Source organism: Heptranchias perlo, chromosome 11, assembly GCF_035084215.1.
Source record: "Heptranchias perlo isolate sHepPer1 chromosome 11, sHepPer1.hap1, whole genome shotgun sequence".
Taxonomy (NCBI): Eukaryota; Metazoa; Chordata; class Chondrichthyes; order Hexanchiformes; family Hexanchidae; genus Heptranchias; species Heptranchias perlo.
Window position 1 is genome coordinate 66,356,974 of NC_090335.1, and position 25,328 is coordinate 66,382,301.

At 43.1% G+C, this 25,328-nt stretch overlaps 2 protein-coding genes across 7 annotated transcripts in view; one reads left to right on the forward strand and one right to left on the reverse strand.

Annotated features, from left to right (window-relative positions):
• The window catches only part of erg (ETS transcription factor ERG), a 229,171-nt gene extending 204,188 nt beyond the window's left edge, over positions 1–24,983 (forward strand). For 5 of the 6 annotated variants that reach the window (XM_067993298.1, XM_067993299.1, XM_067993297.1 and 2 more), the window contains 8 exons: positions 3,069–3,220; positions 4,737–4,940; positions 11,947–12,027; positions 14,880–14,951; positions 16,721–16,783; positions 19,758–19,817; positions 22,319–22,366; positions 22,876–24,983. In XM_067993298.1, the coding sequence (XP_067849399.1) occupies positions 3,069–3,220; positions 4,737–4,940; positions 11,947–12,027; positions 14,880–14,951; positions 16,721–16,783; positions 19,758–19,817; positions 22,319–22,366; positions 22,876–23,396 (1,201 nt within the window). In that variant the 3' untranslated portion in view covers positions 23,397–24,983. The remainder of the gene's footprint in view (positions 1–3,068; positions 3,221–4,736; positions 4,941–11,946; positions 12,028–14,879; positions 14,952–16,720; positions 16,784–19,757; positions 19,818–22,318; positions 22,367–22,875) is intronic. The other variant, XM_067993302.1, reaches the window with a different exon arrangement.
• Positions 1–25,328, reverse strand: part of kcnj15 (potassium inwardly rectifying channel subfamily J member 15) — a 277,287-nt gene that overhangs the window by 190,085 nt on the left and 61,874 nt on the right. The gene's annotated exons all lie outside the window — the stretch shown is intronic.

Below are 25,328 nucleotides of genomic sequence, written 5' to 3' on the forward strand. Positions count from 1 at the left end.
ATCATGTGACCTCCTGCCCAGTCAAACAGCCTTTTTTTCCCCCAACTCCAATATTTTTAGAACTAATAAATGAAAGTGTTCAAAGAAAATGAAAATAGAAAACACATTTTATTAATGCCATTATGATTTTTCTCCTGAGTTTCCCGCAGCAGTGTCCAGGAGATTAATCTTTAATTCGTGGAGACTCCAGGGGAATCCTGGAGGGTTGGCAACCTATGCAAACATGACATAATTTCAGCAGCTACTACTCCAGAGCATGGTTCACATAGACTTCAAAATATTACTCTTTTTATTTTGAATATATTCGAAACTACTGGGGACTGACAGCAGGCATTTTCTCAGTGCTCACATTTAGCTAGGCTTTCAGGCCAACTCTTGATTTTAGGCAGTTGAGTCTACTTAACCCAGTAACCCTTGGCAACCTCTACTTTAATCACACTAACCAAACAATTCCACCCATTGAAATAAAACAGCATTTTGTTTGCACCCGAAACACCTCGTTTCACTGTTACTATGCTTTTTAAATGTATTATTACTTGCATATTTTCAGTGGGGTTAATGAGAAGTACGAGCACAAAATTTAGGTCAACTCTATTTGAAAAGACGCATCGGGCCTACCAGGTCCTCAGTGTCAGTCTCACACAGGAGGTTATCAATATTCCACTCGCCTGCCTGAAGACTGTGATCTCCCGAATGTAGGGGTACACTTTTGAGAATTCTGCTTGCTTTCCCTGCCAGTAATCACAGGCCTCTATTAAAATTATACTCGCCAAGGGTCATTTTAACTTTGGGCGACAGTGCAAAGCGGGTGATATCAGATCAGCCGCCCGTCGTACATCTCTCTCGAAGTCATTTCCAACGACTTCAATGGAAATGAAAATCGGGAGAGATGTATAAAGTGCAGATGATCTGATATCGCCAATTTTATACTGTTGCCAAAAATTAAAATCACCCCCACCATTCCCTGTGGCCCATGCAACAGATGCATTTTAGTCAAATTGGTGTAAGGCAATGTGTCATGACTGAAAATCCTTCACCTCGGATTTGCCCAATGATAAAAGCTCTGAGCATGCTTCACTTAACCTGACACCCTTTCGGGGCTTCCATTTTGCAGGTGAGTGGGCGGAACAGAACATAGCCATGGGTTCCTGCCCACCTGCAGCTATAGTTACATAGGACGTACAGCACAGAAATTGGTTCCTCAGTCATTTTTATGTAATTTAAAAAAAAAATGTATTGGACAAGCAATTTAATTTGGATAAGTGTGAAGTGATGCATTTTGGGAGGAACAACGTGGAGAGGCAGCATAATCTAAATGGTACTATTTTGAGGGGGGTGCAAGAACAGACGGACCTCAGGGTGCATATTCACAAATCTTTGAAGGTGGCAGGGCAAGTTGATAAGGCAGTTAAGAAAGCGTATGGGATACTTGGCTTTGTAAATAGGGACATTGAATACAAAACAAAGGAAGTCATGCTAAACCTTTCTAAATCACTGGTAAGGCCTCAACTGGAGTACTGTGCACAATTCTGGGCACCACACTTTAGGAAGAATGCCAAGGCCTTGGAGAGGGTACAGAGGAGGTTTACCAGGATGATATCAGGGATGAGGGTCTTCAGTTATGTGAAGAGATTGGAGAAGCTGGGATTGTTCTCTTTAGAGCAGAGAAGGTTAAGGGGAGACCTATTAGAGGCAATCAAAATTAAGAGGGGTTTTGATAGAGCAAGTAGGGAGAAACTGTTTCCCCTGGCAAGTGGGTCAGTAACCAGAGGTCATAGATTTAAAATAATTGGCAAAAAAACTAGAGGGGAAATGAAAAGAAATTTTTTCACACAGAGGGTTGTTAAGATCTGGAAGGCAATACCTGAAAGGGTGGTGGAAGCAGATTCCATAGGAACTTTCAAAAGGCAATTGGACATGTACTTGAAGAGGACTAATTTGGAGGGTTATGGGGAAAAAGCTGGGGTGTGGGACTAAATTGAACAGCTCTTTCAAAGAGCCGGCACAGGCACGATGGGCCAAATGGCCTCCTTCTGTGCTATAAGATTCTATGATTCTATGATCCTAAGAACTGTACTGTGCTCTTCTGATAGCTCAGACTATAGTTCCTTTCAGTGACATGACTGAAAGTACCCTGGTTTTAACTATTGACCTCAGAGCTCCTGAATGAGGGAAGAGAAAAATGAGCCACGGCTCCTATTCTTAGTTGCTATCCGTTGACTCCTGCCAAAAGATTCACATATGTGGACATTGAGTGAGAATGGCATTGGACTCAGCTGCGATGCCGTCAATGGTTGACGGCCATCGTGAGGCACATGCATGAATTATGGCCACTTCAGGGAGGGGGGAGAGTGACCAACATTCATAGAACTTTACCCCAGCAAGAGAGAAGTGGGAAGAAAACTCCTTCAGTGATAGGTCTCAAAGTGTTGAGCCTTGATTTTAACTTGGGGTGAGAGGTCAGCGTGGGGTTGACAGGGCAAGTTGCAGGCTTGCCTCGATTTGCGAACGTAAGGCCCAGGCCATTTTGACTGCCGGGCCTTGTTACCATAGTGCAGATCCAACTCCTTCCTGAACCTGGCAGGAATGATGTGAGGGTGACATCAAAAGGATTAAAAGATGATAAAAGTTACTGATAATTGGCATGCTTTGAAATGTGTTTTCAAATGGACACTCCATTTCATTCCAGCCAATGAGTCCCTGTTTCACTGACCAAAACTTGATCTCTGTGTCTCATGTTGCCTTTGCTAAAACTAGTCTCGTTAAATTGTTTAGTGCCCCTTGGAGACTCCAAATCACTAACGTTTTGTTCTGCCAAATGAACCCCCTACACAGAATTTTATGCAATGCATCTGTTGTTTTAGAGGGATGTGAAATGCACACCATGTAATAAAACATTCGTTCTGTTTAGCACTAAGTGTGTGTGAGCTTATGAAGAGCTATATGTTCTTGTGCATCGCAAAGCTCCTCCCCTCTCCCAGCCACCTCCAGGTGCCCCAGCCACACAACACCTGCATTTGGCTCGTAAATATTCCATTGATTTTCACGTAACCTTTTTATTTGCACAGAAACTCGCCAGAACACTGCAGCATAGCCAAAGCAGGGAAGATGGTCAGTGGTTCGGACAGCGTTCCAATGAGTTACAGCAGCTACATGGAGGAGAAGCACGTGCCGCCTCCTAACATGACCACAAACGAGCGGAGAGTGATTGTGCCGGCAGGTAATTGTTTCCAAGCAAATCCTTTTAAGTGTGTGGCTGTTAACGCGCAGAACGGATGGACCACAAAAAACACACACAAAGTATTCAAAACCAGAAATGGTCAGGTTCTTGGGGGGTGAGATTGGACAAGGGCGGAGTCATACGACACGCCAGGTATTCGGTTCTATTGAAGTCAGTGGAACTGAATATCACGTGGGGCGTACAACGGGCGACCGATACGATTCCGCCTGTTTTACGTCCTTGTCCTTGTCCAAATTCACCCCCCTTGGTTCAATGGGATGTAGAAGGATGTGGGCTTGGTGTCAAGGCAGGAGCAGGGCAATGATCTGAGAAGGACCCACATCCCATGTGAGATAGTGAGTTTATCATCCTTCTCCCATTGCAGTGTAAAAGTGTGAGGCTGTGCAGACACGGAATTTTCCCAGTTTCAAATTATGTTATGTCCTTGCATTTAAACTATAGCAAGGCCAGGTCGTTGGGATTTTTTAAAATGGAAGCTATTCTGTATTGCTGTTAAACTTTCTTCTGTCCTTTTAACCTTGATGGTGGCATTACACAGCAATGATAAATTCAAACAGAATTTTGCTAACTGCTTTCTGGAAAGGATTTCTGTAGTCTGTATGTGTGCGTATTTATGGAGAGGCAAATACCGGCCCTATCTGGAGTGTAAGAGCTAGGTTCAAAGGATGGCCCACCTCCATTTGTATTTGTCACCTCCAGACAGATACCAAATGAGGACAAGATTAGTTTCATTTGATCCTCAGACAATATATGCAGTTTGTAAGAAAGAGACAGAGGGGATAATTTTCAACTTTAGTGGGGACGGTAACTGGCGGTAGTGGATTGGCCACCCATTATACACCCAGGTACACTTCTGTGGAGGATGGGAACGGGCAAGGAAAGATACCCTCCCTGTTCTCGTCCAGTGTGCTCTGTGCAAGTTTAGGATTTCCCAACATTTTTTTGGGAAATCATTCAGTGACCAGATAATTTTCCCAATGACATTTATTTTATTAACTATTTTTTGTCACATTTGCACTAGTGAATGTGAGATATTAGTGCTGGGAATTGAACACGTTTAATTCAGGTGCCCAATATCAGCACAAAGCACGAAGGTCAGGTACAACATGGGATTTTTTAATTCATTCATGGGATGTGGGCGTCACTGGCAAGGCCAACATTTATTGCCCATCCCTAATTGCCCTTGAGAAGGTGGTGGTGAGCCGCCTTCTTGAACCGCTGCAGTCCGTGTAGTGAAGGTTCTCCCACAGTGCTGTTAGGTAGGGAGTTCCAGGATTTTGACCCAGCGACGATGAAGGAACGGCGATATATTTCCAAGTCAGGATGTTTTGCAGGTGGTGTTGTTCCCATACGCCTGCTGCCCCATCCTTCTAGGTGGTAGAGATCGCGGGTTTGGGAGGTGCTGTCAAAGAAGATTAGATGCAGAGTAAAGCTCCCTCACTGTTCGAGGGTAACATTGCCAACGTTTGTTTCTTTTTCTCCCCCTCACATATAGATCCTACACTATGGTCCACAGATCACGTGAGGCAGTGGCTGGAGTGGGCCGTGAAGGAGTATGGCCTGATTGACGTCGATGTGCCACTCTTCCAGAATATTGATGGGAAGGAGCTATGCAAAATGACCAAAGAGGATTTTCAGCGTCTCACACCAAGCTACAATGCCGACATCCTCCTGTCACACCTGCACTACCTCAGAGAGAGTAAGAACGCATTCAATGTCCTTCAAGACTGATCGGGGTAGATCTTGATTTTATACGATAGTATAAAACGGGTGATAGCGAATCGGCAGCCCGTTTTACATCTCTCCCGATTTTTATTTCCATTGAAGCCAACTTGCTATCACTCGTTTTACACTATCGCAGAAAGCCAAAATCTACCCAATCCCACGCAGTTCCGATGAATGGTTATGGCTCAAACATCAGCATTTTTCTTTCTTTCCAGATGCTGCCTGACTTGCTGAGTGTTTCCAGCATTTTCTGTTTTTATTTCTGTTCTTTCTGATTGTTAGTTGGAAAGTCAATACTCAAATAGATTGTAATCTGGATCTTAAGATAAAAGTACATCAGCCCATCATTTTGCAATGATTTCGGATAAGGTTCTATGATATTTGTGCAAAAAACACTCCCTATAATTGTTGCTTGGAGCATCCGTGCTTCCTTTTTCCTTGTCAGTTTTCTCCCCTGCTTTGCTGAAGGAGCTGACTCATGCTGGGATACAGTTTCATGACTCTTGGTTGTTCTTCTGTATCTTGGCCAAATGGATATCCTTAATATGTAAGCCTAGACATTGAATGGCTGCAGGTTATCCAGTGAGAGGGAAAGGTCTGAGGGCATAACAGCAGAATTACATAGAATGACATAGAATTTACAGCACAGAAACAGGCCATACACGGGTGTTTATGCTCCACACAAGCCTCCTCCCTCCCTATTTCATCTAACTCTATCAGCATATCGTTCTTTTCCTTCTCCATCATGTATTCATCTAGCTTCCCCTTAAAGGCATCTATGCCCATCGCCTCAATTACTCTATGTGGTAGCAAGTTCCACATTCTAACCACTCTCTGTCTTTACCTGAAATCCAGGTGGCTCCATTTCCAAGAGGCATTCACTGGATTTTTTCCCTCCTCAGCTCAGGGCCAATTGCAATAACCTCTTCTGCAACCCTGGTTACAATTGCATAACTCAAGTACAGATGATGGGCCAACCTAGGACTTTCCTGGTCAGTATTTCCCAGTAACCTTTTCCATCGCCTAAGGGGGTCAGAGAGGACTTTTCCAGATTTTTCCCCCCTAATTGGCCTGGGTGTGTATCTGGTTTTCCACCTCTCCCAGGAGATCACATGGCTTTCGGGCGGGGCGGGGTGGGGTGGGGAGTGTGTGTATTGTGTTGCACAAGGCATTGCAATTGTGTGGATCAGGCTGGATGGACCAGTGGGTCTTTTTCTGCCCGTCATCGGTCATTTGTTATATATAACACACCAGGGAGCACGTCTACACATTGAGCCCTGGGACAAACACTTCCAAAACTGTTCTTTAGAAGCTTCCATTTTTTGTCAATTCTATAAAGTTGCAAAGTAACACAAATGAACAGGAAGTTACATGGCTTGGAAATTTTGTACCATAAAACAGAAAGTAACTAATGTAAATAGAGCAGGATGTGACATACATTATATCTCAAGCAGCAAGGCTTACAGAATTTGTAATTACTGATATTTTGTATTGCATACATCATTGTCTGGATTAGGTCATCTCTGTCCTATACCTATAGTGACACATACAGGCCTAGAAATTCAGGCGCGCCCATTTTTGGGCACCCGGCGGGGTGCAGCGGCCCTCAGGTAAGTGAGGAAGGGGTGGGGGGAGGTGACCAGGAAGGTGGACAACCAGGAAGGTAGGCAATTGGGAAGGTGGGGGGGGGGCGACTGTATTGGGAGGTAGCGGTGACTGGGGAAGGAGATAGCAGTGGCCAGTGAGGAGGAGCGGTGCGATCGGTGGAGGGGGATTGGCGTTCGGCAGTGCCCGCTTTCTTTGAGTGTGGAGTTAGGAGGGGCACTCATGCTCCTCCCAACTCCACATTCAGGTAAATATATTTTGAAAACTTAACTTGTTAGCTGCGGCCTAACAGGTGGTCCCTTTGACGACTGCCTGTTATGCCGCATGTAGGCCTGGTTTTCCTAAGTGCAGCTGGTGCTGGTGCCGGCTGCCGCAGGGCAAACCAATCTGGCAGTGGGGGCCATATGCAAAGGGCCTAATGCCTGTTTCAGGTTGGGGCCTTTGCCAATATGGTGAGCGGAGCACCTCTGGCTCGAAGTGAGCGTGCACTTCCTGCCCACCATACTGGGGGCTTAGGGGGGCCGAATTTCTAGGCCACAGTCCCTAATGAAGCTTACATAGCCACAAAACATCATGGAGTTTAATTAATTCAATTGGCCGCTAACGATTTGGTTTCTTTGTAGCAAGTTGCACAGCTCCATCTCACACGTTCAGATGTAGGTTCCCAAGCCTGATGTATTTCCATGTACTTTAATCGGCTTGTGCGACCAGTCAAATGCTCAGTAAAACTGATGTGGAGGAAGCTTCTTCCTGCATGTATTTGCATTAAGGTCAAAGGTTAGGAGTGCTATGCAGTGCAGGAATAAAGGGGTGAGAGGATGGGCGCAGCACTATTTATTGCACCGAAGGCTACTCCTATTCACACTTCAGCCTTCTGATTTCAGGGTTAAAGCCAATTGAATCCAGTAATCACCCCCAAAAGGATGAATTCCAATATTAGATTAAACCTGATGAAACCCGGAGGTGCCAACATTGGCATATTACAGTGCAGGGGTGACGTACTCACCTGTTTTGCTCACTTGGTGCAGGGAGCATGTCACCGTTTCCCCGTACTGGTGAGCAGCAGTGGCGGAGAGTGCACCTCAGTCACCAGTATTGAAGACAGATCACTAACCAAAGCTTCATGTTGATGAGGGGAGATGGAGACTAGTGCAGACAGTTGTAATTGTCAGTTGTTTACTTAAAGTATTTGATTTTTTTCTGTCCAAAATGGTTATATCAATTAAGCCTGATTAAAACCAAACTTTATCTGTAGAAACATTGAGATAGAAAATGGATTTGTTCCGTTTTCCGGGGCAAAATCATCAACGCGCAGACAGCACGCGCCCCAACCAGGAGGCCCGAGGCTCACCCGAAGTTACGCCTCGGGCCTCATTTGAATAATTTAAGCAAGCTGCCTCGAAAGGCAGGTCACCTACTTCAAACAGACAGCGGCCCTCAGGTAGGTCCAGGTTGGGGGGGGGGGTGGTTGGATGGGCAGTGCGTGGGGGCCAACGAGAGAGGGTTAGCCATTCGTACAACAGCAGCGATCCTTGGGAGTGTTGTGGAGCTGGGAGGAGCAGTCCTGCTCCTCCTGGTTCCACATAAAGCTGTAAAACAGAAGTTTTACTCAACTTTTCCATGGCGGCCGCTTGCTAGGCCACATCTATGACAGGAAAACCTTGGGTAGAAATTAGGAACATAGGAACAGGAATAGGCCATTCAGCCCCTCGTGCCTGCTCTGCCATTTGATAAGATCATGGCTGATCTGTGATCTAGCTCCATATACCTGCCTTTGGCCCATATCCCTTAATAACTTTGGTTGTCAAATCTCACATTTAAATTTAGCAATTGAGCTAGTATCAATTGCTGTTTGCGGAAGAGAGTTCCAAACTTCTACCACCCTTTGTGTGTAGAAATGTTTTCTAATCTCACTCCTGAAAGGTCTGGCTCTAATTTTTAGACTGTGCCCCCTACTCCTAGAATCCCCAACCAGCGGAAATAGTTTCTCTCTATCCACCCTATCTGTTCCCCTTAATATCTTATAAACTTCGATCAGATCACCCCTTAACCTTCTAAATTCTAGAGAATACAACCCCAATTTGTGTAATCTCTCCTCGTAACTTAACCCTTGAAGTCCAGGTATCATTCTAGTAAACCTACGCTGCACTCCCTCCAAGGCCAATATGTCCTTCCGAAGGTGCGGTGCCCAGAACTGCTTACAGTACTCCAGGTGCGAAAGTACCCCGTTCTATCCTTTTTTGATCCAAAGTGGATGACCTCACATTTGTCCACATTGAATTCCATTTGCCACAGTTTTGCCCATTCACCTAATCTATCAATATCCCTTTGTAATTTTATGTTTTCATCTACACTGCTTACAATGCCACCAATCTTTGTGTCATCGGCAAACTTAGATATGAGACTTTCTATGCCTTCATCTAAGTTGTTAATAAATATTGTGAATAATTGAGGCCCCAAGACAGATCCCTGCGGGACTCCACTAGTCACATCCTGCCAATGTGAGTACTTACCCATTATCCCTACTCTCTGTCGCCTTTCGCTCAGCCAATTTCCTAACCAAGTCCGTACTTTTCCCTCGATTCCATGGGCTTCTATTTTAGCTAACTGTCTCTTATGTGGGACCTTATCAAATGCCTAAATAACATCCATTGACATTCCCCTGTCCACTACTTTAGTCACCTCTTCAAAAAATTCAATCAGGTTTGTCAGGCACGACCTACCTTTCACAAATCCATGCTGGCTTTCTCTGATTAACTGAAAATTCTTGAGGTGTTCAGTCACCCTATCCTTAATTATAGACTCCAGCAATTTCTCCTCAACAGATGTTAGGCTAACTGGTCTATAATTCCCCGGTTTCCCTCTCACTCCTTTCTTAAAAAGCGGAGTGACATGTGCAATTTTCCAATCTAGAGGGACAGTTCCTGAATCTAGAGAACTTTGAAAGATTATAATTAGGGCATCTGCAATCTGCTCACCTACTTCCATTAAAACCCTGGGATGGAAACCATCTGGTCCTGGGGATTTGTCATTCTTTAGTGCTATTATTTTCTTCATTACTGTTGCTTTGCTTATGTTAATTTTATTGAGTCCCTGTCCCCGATTCAATATTAGTTTTCTTGGGATTTCCGGCATGCTATCCTCTTTTTCTACTGTAAATACTGACGCAAAGTAATTATTCAACATGTCCGCCATTTCCCCATTGTCAATGACAATATCCCCACTTTCAGTTTTTAAGGGGCCAACACTGCTCCTGACCACCCTCTTTTTCCTAATATAACTATAAAAGTATTGGTTTTGATATCCCTTGCAAGTTTCTTTTCATACTCTATTTTTGTAGCTCTTACTATGTGTTTTGTGACCCTTCATTGATCTTTGTATCTTTCCCATTCGCCAGGATCTGTGCCATTTTTTGCCTTTTTCTATGCCCTTTCCTTATGTCTTATACTGTCCCTTACCTCTTTAGTTGTCCATGGCTGTTTTTGTTGGCAAGTAGAGTTCTTGCCCCTCAGGGATATAAACCAGTTCTGTATCTCGTTAAATGTTTCTTTAAACATTTCCCACTGATCATCAGTCGTTTTACCCATTAACAGATTTGCCTAATTTACTGTGGACAGTCTCTGTCTCATCCCATTGAAGTCGGCCTTACCCAAGTCTAGAATCTTAGCAGCTGATTCACTTTTTTCCCTTTCAAACACTACATTGAACTCGATCATGTTATGATCGCTATTGGATAGAAATTGGTATGCATTGCGCCCATTTTACAGGCATGAAACAGGTCTAACAGTGATGAATTTTGCAGTGGGTTCGGGTCACAGCTAAATTCAGCAGGGCCCGTTTTCAGGTGTTGCTCAGGTTTTCCTTTCATGCCTGTTGCTAAGCAAACAGCCGTCACTGAAAAGGTAACTAAAAATTTTTTTATGCATCTTAATGTGGAGCCATGAGGAGCAAGAATGCTCCTCCCAGCTACACAGCACTACCAAGGGCCACTGCCACTGCGATCTGCCCCAATCCCCATCCCCCGCCCCCTGTCCTACCCCCCCCCCCCCCCCCCCCCCGCCCATCCCACCTCAGGACTTACCAGAGTGCTGCTGCCAGTGACAAAAGTGGCCCGAAATTCATCTGTTTGAAATGGGTGACCTGCCTCTCGCGGTGCGACAGATGCCAGCGGCTCACTCAAAAGGCCCGAAGCCCAATTTCGGGTGAACCTTGGGCCTCCCAGTTGGGGCACACGGGAGGTAAGCAGAGCACTGGCTTCTACGGCAATATCGTAGGAGGGGAGTTTATTTGCAATCATGGTGTCAGTGCAGTCTTTGGCGCCACAAGGCCACAGTCAATCCATCTTAACTCATCGATCCAGAAAGGACCTGGCCATCACAGCATCCAACTGTTTCCTGCATGATTCCAGGGTTCTTCCTCTACCACCTTGCCCACGTGTTTCAGACTTATTGAATGGAGAACTCCCTGACATTTGTACTAAATTAGCCTTTATCTAGTTTGAGCCTGTGCCCCCTTGACCTGTTAGTAATACCCTTTCATCCTCATCTGCTTTCAAGGCTGAAAGGCCCAAGTTTCTCCAGTCCTTCCTCATACCTCAGTCTTCTGATGATAATGATCAGTATCATAGGTCTTCTCTGCATCATCTCCAGGGCTTGTGTCTTCCTGTGTCTCACTGACCAGAATTGGACACAGTACTTAAGGTGTAGACTGACCAGAGCACTTTATGGTCTAAGCTTGACTTCCTCCAACTGTTTTGGCGAGATAGTTCAGCAATCTAGTTGTTTTGTTGATTGAACATGTTGAGTATCAAGGCTACTAAAACCATTCGTTCTCTTTCAACTTCATCCTGTGCTTTCTTGAAATCAAGACTCAATGCACCATCTCCTACTCCAACTCATTTTTTCCCAGGACCTCAAAACTGTGGAACCCCTTACCTCCCTCTAGCTGCAAACTTTAAAAACCCAAACCTTAGTGTCACCTAATCATTACTTCCTTCTATTTTTCTCAGTCTTGGTGGTGTCTGCACAATGGATCTTGGCCCTTCAGCTAGGTTCCTCAGTTTAAAAAAGGGAGAAGTGACATTAATACTTCTTCCAGTGCGAATCAGCATTACTAACTCGCTCAGAAGGCATAACCGTGCAGAAGTAAAACTTTGCGAAATGGCACATTGGCCACTTTTGATGCGGCAGTGGTAGAAAATTGAACCTTGTGGCTTGAGGTGCAGGATGATTGAGGGGCTTCCTTTCAGCCTATTCTTTCATGGACCAGAACTTTTTTTTTATATAGTTGGCACAAACTTCTTCCTTTGTAACTGTCACTTTTCAATAGGTTAATGTTTTGGTGACTGTTGAATCGAATCATTTCCTATTTTGCAGCACCACTTCCTCATTTGACTTCAGATGATGTCGATAAAGCCTTGCAAAATTCACCACGTCTGATGCACGCCAGAAACACAGGTAATATATTAGAGCTGAGCTGTCATCCACAGACCTTTCCCAACTCTGCGCCCGCCCCACCCCCCCACCCCGTCCACCCCCTCCGAAGGTTTACAGTAACTTACATAGTAAACCACAGCTGGCTATTTTAGCACTGCACAAGACACACAGGGCTTAGCCAGGCTTCTTCTGGTCCATTCCCCCTCCCTCATGTATAAATGAAAACTACTAAACAGAGGTGAGTACCATGGAATGGTAGGACTTGGATTGGTGCCCACAAATTTTCCCTAACTACCAATTTACTAATTTCAGCCGGATTATTAGAGTTGGGGAGGGGGCACAAAGTGGGAGGTGAGATGAGGTGCTATGTGGCAGGGAGGAAGGGAATTTTGGTTGCTTTTGCGCATCACCTAATGGCTGTTTACAAGATGGTATTGGCAGCGGTGGGGGAGAGGGGGGCTATTGCATTTCCCTTCTCTTGGGTAATGGTGTGTACCACAGGAGGAAGACAGCAGTAATTGTGAGTAGTCGGCATATATCAGAACTACTAATACCTGATGTTGTAGGTAGGACACATATTACAACATTTGTTCATTACTGTTCTAAGTGTCCTCGCAATTTGCATAAATCTGGAAGTCCAATCTAGTGTGTGGTATTGTGGTATAATATTTAGTTTTAAGGGTAATTATAGAGTATACTGTTTCCTACCAATGGGAGTGGCCAATTTTCAACTAGTACAAAAGATGGCTACCAAAATGTCTTTTTTTGTGGCCTGATTTTTTTTCCTGTCTATAAAGAAAAGTGACTGGCCCTGAATCTCTGCCAAGATTCTCTTTCTTCTGTGCTCTTTGCCGTTACTTTCATGGGAGGTCGACATTACCCCCAGAGAAACAGTGTAAATGGCTGAAAACAGCCGTATACGCCATTTCTCCAGGTTTTCCGCCAATCTTAAGTTACGGTAGGGGATCAGGACAATCCCACGGAAATTCAGTAATGAAAAATAAGAGCATATTAATCTGCCTGTATAGCAATGTACGGAGCATCATCAACAAAATGTAGGAATTGGAGACAACAATTAAAAGTGAAGAAATAGATGGAGTAGGGTAAAAGTAGCAAAAAAATGTGGTGAGGCCATTTAGAGAGCATACAAAGTATTGGGTTCATTTCTAGAGGAATAGAATACAAAAGCAGGGAGGCAATGTTAAATTTATATAGAACCTTGGAGTATAGACCACACTTGGAGTACTGTGCGCAGTTCTACTCTCCATACTACAAAAAGGATATTGAAGCACTGGAGAAAGTACAGAAAAGATTTACAAGGATGTTACCAGAATCGAGAGGATGCAACTATCAGGAAGGATTGAGCAGGTTAGGGCTCTTTTCTCTGAAAAAGAGTAAAAGGAAACCTGATGGAGGCCTTTAATATTATGAAGGGTTTCGATAGGGTGGATGTGGAGAAACTGTTTCCACTTGTGGGTGAATCCAGAACAGAACAAGGGGCATGAATACAAGATAGCCACTAACAGATCAAATAAAGAATTTAGGAGAAATCTTTTTAGACAGAGAGTGGTGGGAATATGGAACTCGCTGTCAAATAGAGTGGTTGATGCAGATAGCTTTGATTCACTTAAAGGGAGGCTTGATGCATATATGAGGGAGAAGGGAATTGGGGGGATATGGGGGCAGGGTAGGAAGAGGTAATTAAAGTGGGGTGGAGGTTCATGTGGAGTTTAAACACCGGCATAGACCAGTTGGTCCAAATGGCCTGTTTCTGTGTTGTAGATTCTATGTAACCAGTTGACATTTGGCTGCTGTTGTGCTTCTAGATGGTATTTTTGCAATAGGTCTTCACCCCTTTATTTTGAATGGAAAATGATAGATTCCAGTGCATGTAAAGTCCCCTCTCCCTCCTTTTCCATCAGCCATCCCCGCGTAAAGGCAGAAACCCTCAACTCATTAAAAAAGTACTTGGATGTGCACTTGAAGTGCTGTAACCTACAGGGCTACGGACCAAGTGCTGGAAAGTGGGATTAAGCTGGATAGCTCTTTTTCGGCCGGCACGGACATGATGGGCCAAATGGCCTCCTTCTGTGCTGTAACTTTCTATGATTCTATATAACACGGCCCCAACACTATTATTGCTTCTTCGGCAAAGATAAGAATGCTGCTTGATCAGTAAATGGCAAAAATTCACCAGCTCTGCCTTATACATTTGTGTCGAATTGAAAAGACAGTACAAGTTGCACCAGAGACTGACTGGACACCTTTACAACCTCTTTTTATTTCCCTCCTCCAATATTCCCTCCAGCTTTCTACCCTTGTTCTCCTGGTACTCTCACACTAGGGTACCACAGTCCCACGGGCAGTGGCAGACCTCTGACCCAGTGGCCATTCTTTGTGTGTGAGTACAGACGATGAGTGTTGGGGTATTTCACTAAAGGAGGCATCTTCAGTTGAGTCTGATCCTGTCCTCACTGCAACAAAGAATTCCTTTGGTTGCTGCTTGCCCTGTCATCGTAAATGCATTCATGAAGATTTCCTCTGATTGGTATTTATGCAGAAATCATAATCACATTCAGGTCAATTCTTATTCCCCCCCCCCCCCCCTCCCCAAATACCCCACGTCCATATTTTCCAATGTGGATTACTAAATAACAACCAGGAACCTTGTTGAGTTTTCCCTTCCTAGAACAGGGCACTGAGGCCAATCTTCGTGATTCCATTGTCACTCTGGTTGAGATTGGTCACCTTAGATCAGGGATAAGACCTGAAGATGATTTGATCTGAAGGGATCAGTAATATAGTGCATTTATATTCATTTGGTCTCTTTTTGCACTCGATTTCATGGCTGTTATTTCTACTTTATTTTTTAGGGGGTGCGACTTTCATCTTTCCAAATCCATCAGTTTATCCTGAACCACCGCAGAGACTCACAGTAAGACCAGGTAGGAATCTACAATGTAAACATAACTGCTGAGTGGTCTTTTGGTATAAGTACTGTAAACACTATTTATTTATCAATAGTAACAAATGAATTATGTATCTGTAATAATTATATTATTATATAATGTAATAATATTATTAACTATAATAATAGTTATAGTTAATATAACCAGCTATGTGAATTTTAATGAAAGCAGAGATATATGCAGAATATAACTTCTATGCTTCCTTCGTTCCACCATTGGCGGCTGTGCCTTCAGTTGCCTAGGCTCTAAGCTCTGGAATTCCCTCCTAAACCTCTCTCCTCCTTTAAGACTCTCCTTAAAATCTACCTCTTTGGTCAAGCTTTTGGTCACCTGTCCTAAAATCTCCTTATGTGGTTCGGTGTCAAATTTTGTCTGATAATGTCTCGAGACATTTTACTACGTTAAAGGTGCCAAATAAATACAAGCTGTTGTTGTTGAAAATTTGACATTTTTTTTCAAAAAGAATAAAAGCAGGCCTTCAAAGAAGAAATCTTCTTGTTTTCAATTTTATTTGTTCCTTTTGTTATTTTCTCAACTCTCCACACGATGTATCAACTGAACCTCTCTGAGGTTTCTGTCAATGTTGCTGCCTAACTAGCTGCTAGGAGGTGACTACAATATAACTAAGAGGCTATTGGAAGTATTTTTGGAGAGAAAAGGGATTGAGGTTTATGGTGAGAAGTCTGGTAGGTCAAGTTGAGATCTATCAAAAAGGAACACATTTTTTTGGGTTCAATGGCCTAGTCCTGTAATTAAAATTTAATATGTTTTCATGGACTCACCCTCTGGTTTTCCCTCTCTCCCTGTGGGAAAATGCCTGCCTGCAATAATATGCAACATCCATAAACTTTAGATGAACACTTCCCCACTGAGTAAAGACATTACAGATCAGAAGGTCTCTGTTTGATCTTTGGTTTATGCTGAGTTCTTTGATCTTAGTTGGGCTGGTGGTGGGGTCCAACAATTGGCCTCAGTACCCCTGGTTTCAGCAGGGGTGGGGGAGGGAATATCAGCTGGTGTTCCTCATTGCTATCCAGTGACTCTTGCTGGCAAGTGAATGTTGGGTGTGGACAAGGTTGAGCTTGGCAGTGATGCTTTTCATGGTTGAATAGCCCACTCTTACTCTTAGGCGCACACATGAAGAATGATCACTTTGGTGATGGGAGGGAGGACTGAAGGTTTCAGCAGGGGTGGGGGAGGGAATATCAGCTGGTGTTCCTCATTGCTATCCAGTGACTCTTGCTGGCAAGTGAATGTTGGGTGTGGACAAGGTTGAGCTTGGCAGTGATGCTTTTCATGGTTGAATAGCCCACCCTTACTCTTAGGCGCACACATGAAGAATGATCACTTTGGTGATGGGATGGAGGACTGAAGGAAGCCACAGTCCGTGGAAAGAAGGGGAGAAAACTGAGGAGAACAATTATTTAAATAGACTTCTAGGATTTTAACTAAATGGGGCAGTATTGGGTAAAAAAATTGTGAGGGAAGTTCCTTAACTGTAAATAGTTAAAATATAACAGTGTTATTTTTTTTCTCTCGAGTGGGATTGGGACCTGATTGCAACACCAGCCGCCCACATTTTACTTCCATAAAAGAGAAGAATAACCCAGATGTGTTTTCTTAACACCAGATGTCTATGACTATCACCAGGCAATGCTCAGCAGTGGTCTGGTGGTCTGCAAGAGAGTCTGTCAGTTTTTTTTTTAATTGATGAATATTTCATTCATTCTGCTTTCTATTTTTAGATTTGCCTTATGATGCGACCAGACGGTCAGGGTGGGCAAGCCATCCCGGAGCTACGCCAAAGGGTATGAGTTTATGTTACTATAACATTGATCAAAGGAGGCCTTTGTTCTCATAGATAATGAATATGAAGTTGTAGCAGGAAGAGCTTCTTTTTCTAAAGTCTGTGCTCATCAAGATGCGGAATGTCAATGCTGGGGAATGGAACTCTTTCAGCGCATTTCAAGTCAAGATATAGCATGGATAGACACAGAGGGAAGCTTCAACTAGTCTACCTCATCAATGTACCTTAAACTCAATCACTGAAAAGCACCTCCTTCCAGCACCAGTGTGAATTTTGTCCCTCTCTCACACCAATCATACTGTCGGCTGTCTAAGTGAAACTGCCAATTTACTACCAAATTAGGGGCACTTTTGTGCTGTGATTGAGACTACTCAAACTCGCTTCATGTAGGACCCTTACTTCCAACAGGCAGAGGACACTTCCATCCAATCAAGCTCAGCTGCATGTGAACCCAAGTCCTAGAGATGAAATTAGTGCCTAATCCACTGCACCACCTAGCTCCCTGCCTCCCCCACCCTGAGCAGAATATCATGAAAATTGATTACAAACTTTCTTTGCCTTCCCTGAAGAAAGTGGACCAAAACTAACTGTGCCCCTTAGAGAGACATCATCATCATTCTGATATCATTAATCATGCCTGTTGCTAAAAAAAAGGCCCACTCTATTGAAAGTGTGTTTAACTTGCTTCCTTAATAACTGAAGAAGAAAGACTTGTATTGATATAGCGCCTTTTACGACCTCAGGATGTCCCAAAGCACTTTACAACCAATGAAGTACTTTTGAAGTGCAGTCACTGTTGTAATGTAGGAAATACAGCAGCCAATTTGCGCACAGCGAGGTCCCACAAACAGCAATGTGATAATGGCCAGGTAATCTGTTTTAGTGATGTTGGATGAGGGATAAATATTGGCCAGGACAGCAGGGAGAACTCCCTGCTCTTCTTCAAAATAGTGACATGGGACCTTTTACCTCCACTTGAGAGGGCAGACGGGGCCTCGGTTTAACTTCTTATCTGAAAGACGGCACCTCCAACAGTGCAGCACTCCCTCAATACTGCACTGGATAAATAGGTTAGTTACCTGCTTGGAACTCAGCACTTTCCCACTGCCTGCGATCTTAATCTGCAGGCGGCTGAGGTGCCTGCCTAAAGCAGGAGGGGTCCTCATTAATTTATGCAAATCAGGTTCGTTTTACATCAATAGGACCCCAATCTCATTTTAACCTGGGCCTGAGCAGGGAGGCTGCTGCTGCTTTCCCGTCAGGTTGGCAGATGTTGGGATGGAAAAAAGACCCTCCAAAGTAAGTGAAAAGCTTTCCTTTGTGGCGCCAGGAGGAGCAGGTGTGCTACCAATTATTCCTATAGAGGTTCACCTCTCCAGTTTGGTATGAAATGGCAGTAGATAGGGATTGCATTGGATACAAGCACCAAAGTTGCTTGCGAATGAGTGTGCACAGGTCCACATCCAACAGTGCGAAGATGACGTGTCGCACTGACCTCAGCCTGGTGTTCTCGCAGAATAATGGTTTTGACCTGTCTAAGTTGGAGGTGAAAAAAGAGAGGGCTTATAAAATAATTATGAATTTTATGTAGGACCTGGTCAAAATCTAGAGCAGTTCTGTAATTGATCCAGCATAGGGCTGAACATTAACATGAAACACTTGGGCAACAATTAGAATAAGAAGTAAGGTGCAAGTTAGTCCTGGTGTTATCAGATCCGTTAAAAGACAGCACCATTTTATAAATAGTGGATCCTGGTTGGATATGATATTGATATACGTAAATTCTATCCAATTAATACAGAAATGACAAAAAATGGCCCTCCTCCCACTTCTAACTCCAATGTTCCATCACAACCATTCTTGTGTTGCTATGTTTTACTAATAGAAATATAGCCATTGCTCCTCTGAACTTTCCTACTTGATCCTTGTAAGGTCCAAAAATGCCATTATAGGCTCTCTTCCTCTGGCCTCTCTGCACAGTGTTGAAACCAAGACTCATTGTAATTTCCGTTACTCGACTCATTCTTTTCCAGGATCTTAGAACTGTGGAATTCCTCACCTCTTTCCATTTTTCCTTCAACCTACAAGCTTCTAAAACCCAAACCTGAGCTTTCCTAAACACTTATCTGCTCTCCTCTCCTATTCTCATCAGCCTTGGTGTTGTCTTGCACTGTTGGTCTAGTGAGTCCCTAGTACAGTTGAGTCCATGATTGGTACAAATATTGCCATAGGACATACCATTTATACAATGAACAGACAAAGAGAGCACTTTCAAGTAATGAAAGGTGTTTGGATCAAGGTGTACACTTCATGAAACACATGTTTTTAGCTTGGATACTTGCTTTTGGGGCTCATTTGAATAGAAGTGGCGAGCTGCGGGGGTGCCAAACGCGAATCCCAACGTAGCACGCCAGTCGCGGCCTAACGAGTTATAGCCAGCTCCACCGCTGAGCTGGCCCTGGCAGTCAGGTAAACGTGGAGGGAGGGAGAGGGAAGCCCAGAGTATGGGATGCCCAAGGTTTCATTCATTTCAAAGAAACAAAACATTTTATTAAATATTACTTACTTTCCTGGGCCTCTTTTGGTTAAGGATCCCCTTGCCGCCAGGGTCCAGCAGTGGTTGGGACTATCACGGTTTTCAGTTAAGATGGCATCGGGGTCCTAATTATGTCATAGGACCCTAACTTTAATATATTCATGGGCCCACGCATGCTTGTGACGGGCACCTTGGCCACCTCTGAAAAGTGCATGGCTAAGATGGCGGCTGGCGGGAGCGGGTCAGGATCGCAGCGGTAAGTACTCTACCGCCGATTTAACCACAGGTTCCCGTCGGGCGGGACAGGATCATTACTGTCATGTTTCATTAAAAAAAGATGCAGTTTTCAGCTTCAACTGCAGAGGAAGCTAAGAACATCGTGCAATAAGTGTACTGAAAGTATCCTTTTTGATTTCATTTGATTTTCTTTCTTGTCTAGGAACCCCTCCTTCTTCTTCAAATGTAACCAAAGTGGAAGACCAACCTCGTCACCAGATAGGTACATGCAATTATAGACTTTAAGCAATTCTGGTTACCTGTTCAGCTGTTGTTCATATAATCAACATTATTTAAGCAAGCCTTTGGACCCATAGAAGGACTGATTCTTAAAGCTGTTTGCCTCCTGCCATCTTTGTCCATTTCAAGCTGGGGGTACTTCTGCGGGGCAAACTTTTGGGGTTAATTTCCTATTTTAATGCAATGTGTGAGACTCTCACTAATGAAATCATATTTTCAGCAATCGCACATCTCAAGGTGGCATATTTCCATGATTCCATTAGTACACCACCGTTAAGTATAGAGTAGAACAACCGTTTTCCTATTTCTTCCGTTAAGAATTTCATGACCGCAAACTCCCCTGAACACATCCGGTTCTGAAAAAAAGCTGTGCTGAATGTTCGATTCTGATAACGTGAGTACATGTGATCATAGAATCGTTACAGCACAGAAGGAGGCCATTCGGCCCATCGAGCCTGTGCTGGCTCTTTTGTAAGAGTAATCCAGTTAATACCATTCCCCGTAGCCCTGCAAATTTTTTCCCTTCAATGTGGATAATGCTGGTGTCAAGGTTTTTAATTTGTTAAAGTAGACACTGGCACTAGCACTGACACTAGCAATGTCCTCCAAGTGCCTTATTGGTCAAAAAGGAAATTTTGGTCCAAAAATGTAAATTTTGTTCCTTTTGCCTTTTTCAAGAAAGTCTTGATGCAACTGAAGTCATTGACCAAATTTAGGGGGACGATTTCCTCTTTGCATTTTGTATAATGAAATTATAACCCTGTTCTTTATAAGTGTGTTTACAATTTCATTGCACATAACACTCAGTAGAAATCTTTCCACCATTGCCTTTTTTAATTCCATTGTAATACAGGTGAGATATGACTGAAGCTGATAATAGTGGATGAATGTTTAATATGTTCGCATGAGGTTCCACTGCCTGTTATCTTACAGAGATATTAACCCATTTATTTTAAACAGGCGAGAGACTGGAAAGTACTGCAGTACAAAGGGATCTGGGGGTCCTAGTGCAAGAAAATCAAAAAGTTGGTATGCAGGTGCAGCAGGTGATCAAGAAAGCCAACGGAATGTTGGCTTTTATTGCTAGGGGGATAGAATATAAAAACAAGGAGGTATTGCTGCAGTTATATAAGGTATTGGTGAGACCGCACCTGGAATACTGCATACAGTTTTGGTCTCCATACTTAAGAAAAGACATACTTGCTCTCGAGGCAGTACAAAGAAGGTTCACTCGGTTAATCCCGGGGATGAGGGGGCGGACATATGAGGAGAGGTTGAGTAGATTGGGACTCTACTCATTGGAGTTCAGAAGAATGAGAGGCGATCTTATTGAAACATATAAGATTGTGAAGGGTCTTGATCGGGTGGATGCAGTAAGGATGTTCCCAAAGATGGGTGAAACTAGAACTAGGGGGCATAATCTTAGAATAAGGGGCTGCTCTTTCAAAACTGAGATGAGGAGAAACTTCTTCACTCAGAGGGTGGTAGGTCTGTGGAATTTGCTGCCCCAGGAAGCTGTGGAAGCTACATCATTAGATAAATTTAAAACAGAAATAGACAGTTTCCTAGAAGTAAAGGGAATTAGGGGTTATGGGGAGCGGGCAGGAAATTGGACATGAAGCTGAGTTCGGATCGGTCAATGCCCTGTGGGTGGCGGAGAGGGCCCAGGGGCTATGTGGCCGGGTCCTGCTCCGACTTCTTGTGTTCTTTAGATTTGTGGTTGGGATCAGATCAGCCATGATCTTATTGAATGGCGGAGCAGGCTCGAGGGGCCGATTGGCCTACTCCTGCTCCAATTTCTTATGTTCTTATGTTCTTATGTTAACTCCTCTGCTAAAATAGTGGACAGAGGAATGTTATACAGACATGTTAAGCATGTGACCACCATTATCAGCAAAAGTCATTTTATGTGCCCTGTTTTCGCCCCTGTTTTCCAGAAGGTTATAATTCATGCTAAGATGTGGCTCCATAGACACCGAAAGCCCTTTGGTATCTCAGCCAATTATCCGCTCTTCCCATGTGAGACTAGACAGCCAATGTTGGCAAACGATTCAACTGTGGGGGGGAATCCGAGTAAGGCCTGATCCCGTTCTCTCCCAATGTCCACATGTACTTTCCAGCTGGCATGTCACTTGATCAAGTTGAAGGGCAGGAGCCCTTGCTGATTTTTCCTATCCCTGGTCCAAGGGACACTGAGATCAGCTGTAGTGTACCCACTGCTGCCCTGGCTGATATCAGATAACTCAGTATAGGTCAGGACCAAACTTGAACCTGTCTGGTCTGTATGGCTCAATGCCACACCACATTGTAAATCTACTCATTAAATCATCAGGAGAACCCAAATACTTTCGTTTCATAAATCTTAATATTATCGTTTTATAGGTTTCATAAAATGGAATAAATTACTCGTATTCTAAAAAAGATGCTGAAATCAGGGAATCTTAATTATTATGTCTATGTTAATATTTATTTTGATTTTAACAGATCCTTATCAGATTCTTGGACCTACAAGTAGCCGTCTTGCAAACCCAGGTACGTTCAATGTAGCAGTAGCAAAATGTAAGGAATCTTACAACACCAGGTTATAGTCCAACAGTTTTATTTGAAAATCACAAGCTTTCGGAGATTATCTCCTTCGTCAGGGGATTTGTCCACCCCAGTCCATCACCGGCATCTCCACATCACAGTAGCAAAAGGCAGTTTTAACTGAAGTGTAAAAATGAATGCATCTCTTGATTAACTACAGTTCTTCCTTCGCTCTCCTTCCTCAGTGCCCTGAGATCCAGGCAGATTGCACCATCAAGTACACTTATTCTTTCCTAAGCCTCAAAGCTGTGGAACTCCTTACCTCCCTCGGCCTTCCTCCTGCTTTTTTGCTGTACTTTTATCTTCCCAGTTACCTTTTTGACCAGTGGTGTCCTACACTATAGGCCTTGGCCCTCACCGAAGTCTCTCAATAAAAAATACCTTTGGAACATTGAGATTTTTTTTCAGTGATTTGTCATAATACTGTTATAATATTGTTCTTCACTCCATTTCAGGAAGTGGACAGATTCAGCTGTGGCAGTTCCTACTGGAGCTTCTGTCTGACAGCTCCAATGCCAACTGCATTACCTGGGAAGGAACCAATGGAGAGTTCAAGATGACAGACCCAGATGAGGTGGCAAGACGTTGGGGAGAGAGGAAGAGCAAGCCCAACATGAACTATGACAAGCTGAGCAGAGCCTTGCGTTACTATTATGACAAGAACATCATGACCAAAGTCCACGGCAAGCGCTATGCTTACAAATTTGACTTCCATGGGATTGCACAAGCCCTGCAACCCCACCCCCCTGAGTCTTCCATGTACAAGTACCCAACAGATATCTCATACATGAGCTCCTACCATGCACACCAGCAAAAGATGAATTTTGTGGCTCCCCATACTCCTGCCCTACCTGTGACATCCTCTAGTTTCTTTGCAGCTCCAAGTCCATACTGGAATTCTCCAGCTGGAAGCATCTACCCAAACGCCAGACATCCAGCCACCCACATGCCCTCTCACCTTGGCACTTACTATTGAACAATGCTCATGTTTTCAATTAAGACTTGGGTTACTGCTCTGGGAATGGAACACTGGGTTAATAACTATGGACTTAAATTGGAGAAAAAAAAACAAAGTGGAGACTCATACTATATATGAATACTGAAGATGAAATATGTCTCGAATACTGGAAGAGATAAAACCGTGTGTTGACAATTTGGAAATAAACTTGGAACTTGGATTGGAAATTAGGCAGTGGCGATGAAATAGGAGAACTGAAGAGTTAGGTGTCCGTTGAAGACAATATAACTGGTTAACTGACTAGAGTCGAGTTATTGAAAGAGCAGTACTTTATGGAGAGCATATGAACTGAAAAAAAAAAAGAACTAAGGATCAAGTAACTGGTCACTGTTGACAATCAGGAAAGAAACGATGCTAGAAAGACAATGAGTGTTGCATGGAATAAAATATTGAAATTATGGAATTTAAGAAACCGAGATCAACACACGGCAAGAGGAAACAAAACATGTCAGAAATTATGTAAGTGTAGGACCTAGAAATGAGAGACTTGAAGTGTAACATCTTGAATGTTCTTCAGTAGTTAAACTCTTGCTCTCTGAAATGAAATATTTATACCTTCTGGAATTTATTTGTTAACAGGATTTATCATCCAAGTATATTAAAAAACAACATTGTGGAAGATCTCTCTAAGACTTGGGAGACTGTTAGACAATACTGCATGATTTGGTACAATGATTTCTTACTTTGCATGGTTTGAGCCAAGCATTTGGATTTGAGTATGTGCAGAAGGCTACGTGATGGATTGGAAATTAGGCAATGGCGATGAAATAGGAGAACTGAAGGGTGAGGTGAAAGGAATAAACTGGTGTGTGTTTTTTTTTAAATGGATATGCAAAAACAAGACTGTGTCAATTGGATCTAAAGAGGATTCTCCATAAAGAGTCACAACATATTAGTCTTCAGAATCATTAATATGAAGGGGGAAATAGAAGGTGAAAACAAAACAGAAATCTGGAGCCAAAACACTTCATCATCTAGTGAAAAAAAATACATCTCTTAAAAATTGGAAAACTGGGATTGTCTGGAATTATTACATTTCGAAAAACCGGGATCTTGTGAATGTGCTTGATGTAAAACTGATCGGGACCTGAAACTGGGGGTTTTACCATTTTTCTTTATCCTGCACATTTGGGCCGGGAGCAGCCCACTATCAAACCTGAGGAGATTTCAAATGCATTTTTTTTAAACCTAGGCGGTCGCCAGATGTGAAGAGTCGCGAACGCTGTGCGTTTGTAAGAAATAAGTATTCAAATCAAGGCTATTTTGCATTTTATATTGTAAACTTATTATGTAACTTATGCATTTATATATTCCTTTGTTTCTGACACTACGAGTTGACCTCGGCCAACCATGGACCTAAAACAAATAAAAACAAAACAAAAACAGAAAAAAAAAGAAAAAGAAAAAAAAATGATCTGCAATTAAACGTTATGGCCTTGATTTCTAACTCTTTTTAATGAAATATGCTTTATGTTTACATATGAAACTCTTAGCACATAGGATGCAAATTATATATGTATTAAAATAAGCCTGGCTTTCATTTCAGAGTTTGTTTTTCCCATTGTTACTCATACCTCAAGCTTATGAAGGCATTTTTTTTTGGGGGGGGAGGCAAGGGTCAATTAAAGGGATGGCAGCCTTAATTATATGTAGGTAATTGTTTACTTGCCTTAATATCTAATAGATGGAGACTCTCACCTTACAAGATAGGGTATTGTTAGAAACCAGTTAGAAAGGCTTAAGGAATTTTTTTAAAAATCGTAAGTAGTTATTTTTCAATAAAATTAATTTTAATGATTCAAAAAGTGTCAAAATAACAATTTACATGATATAGTCCCTCTTTAAAAGAAACTTGGCATATACGATACTCTTTCTCAAACACTGGCCAAA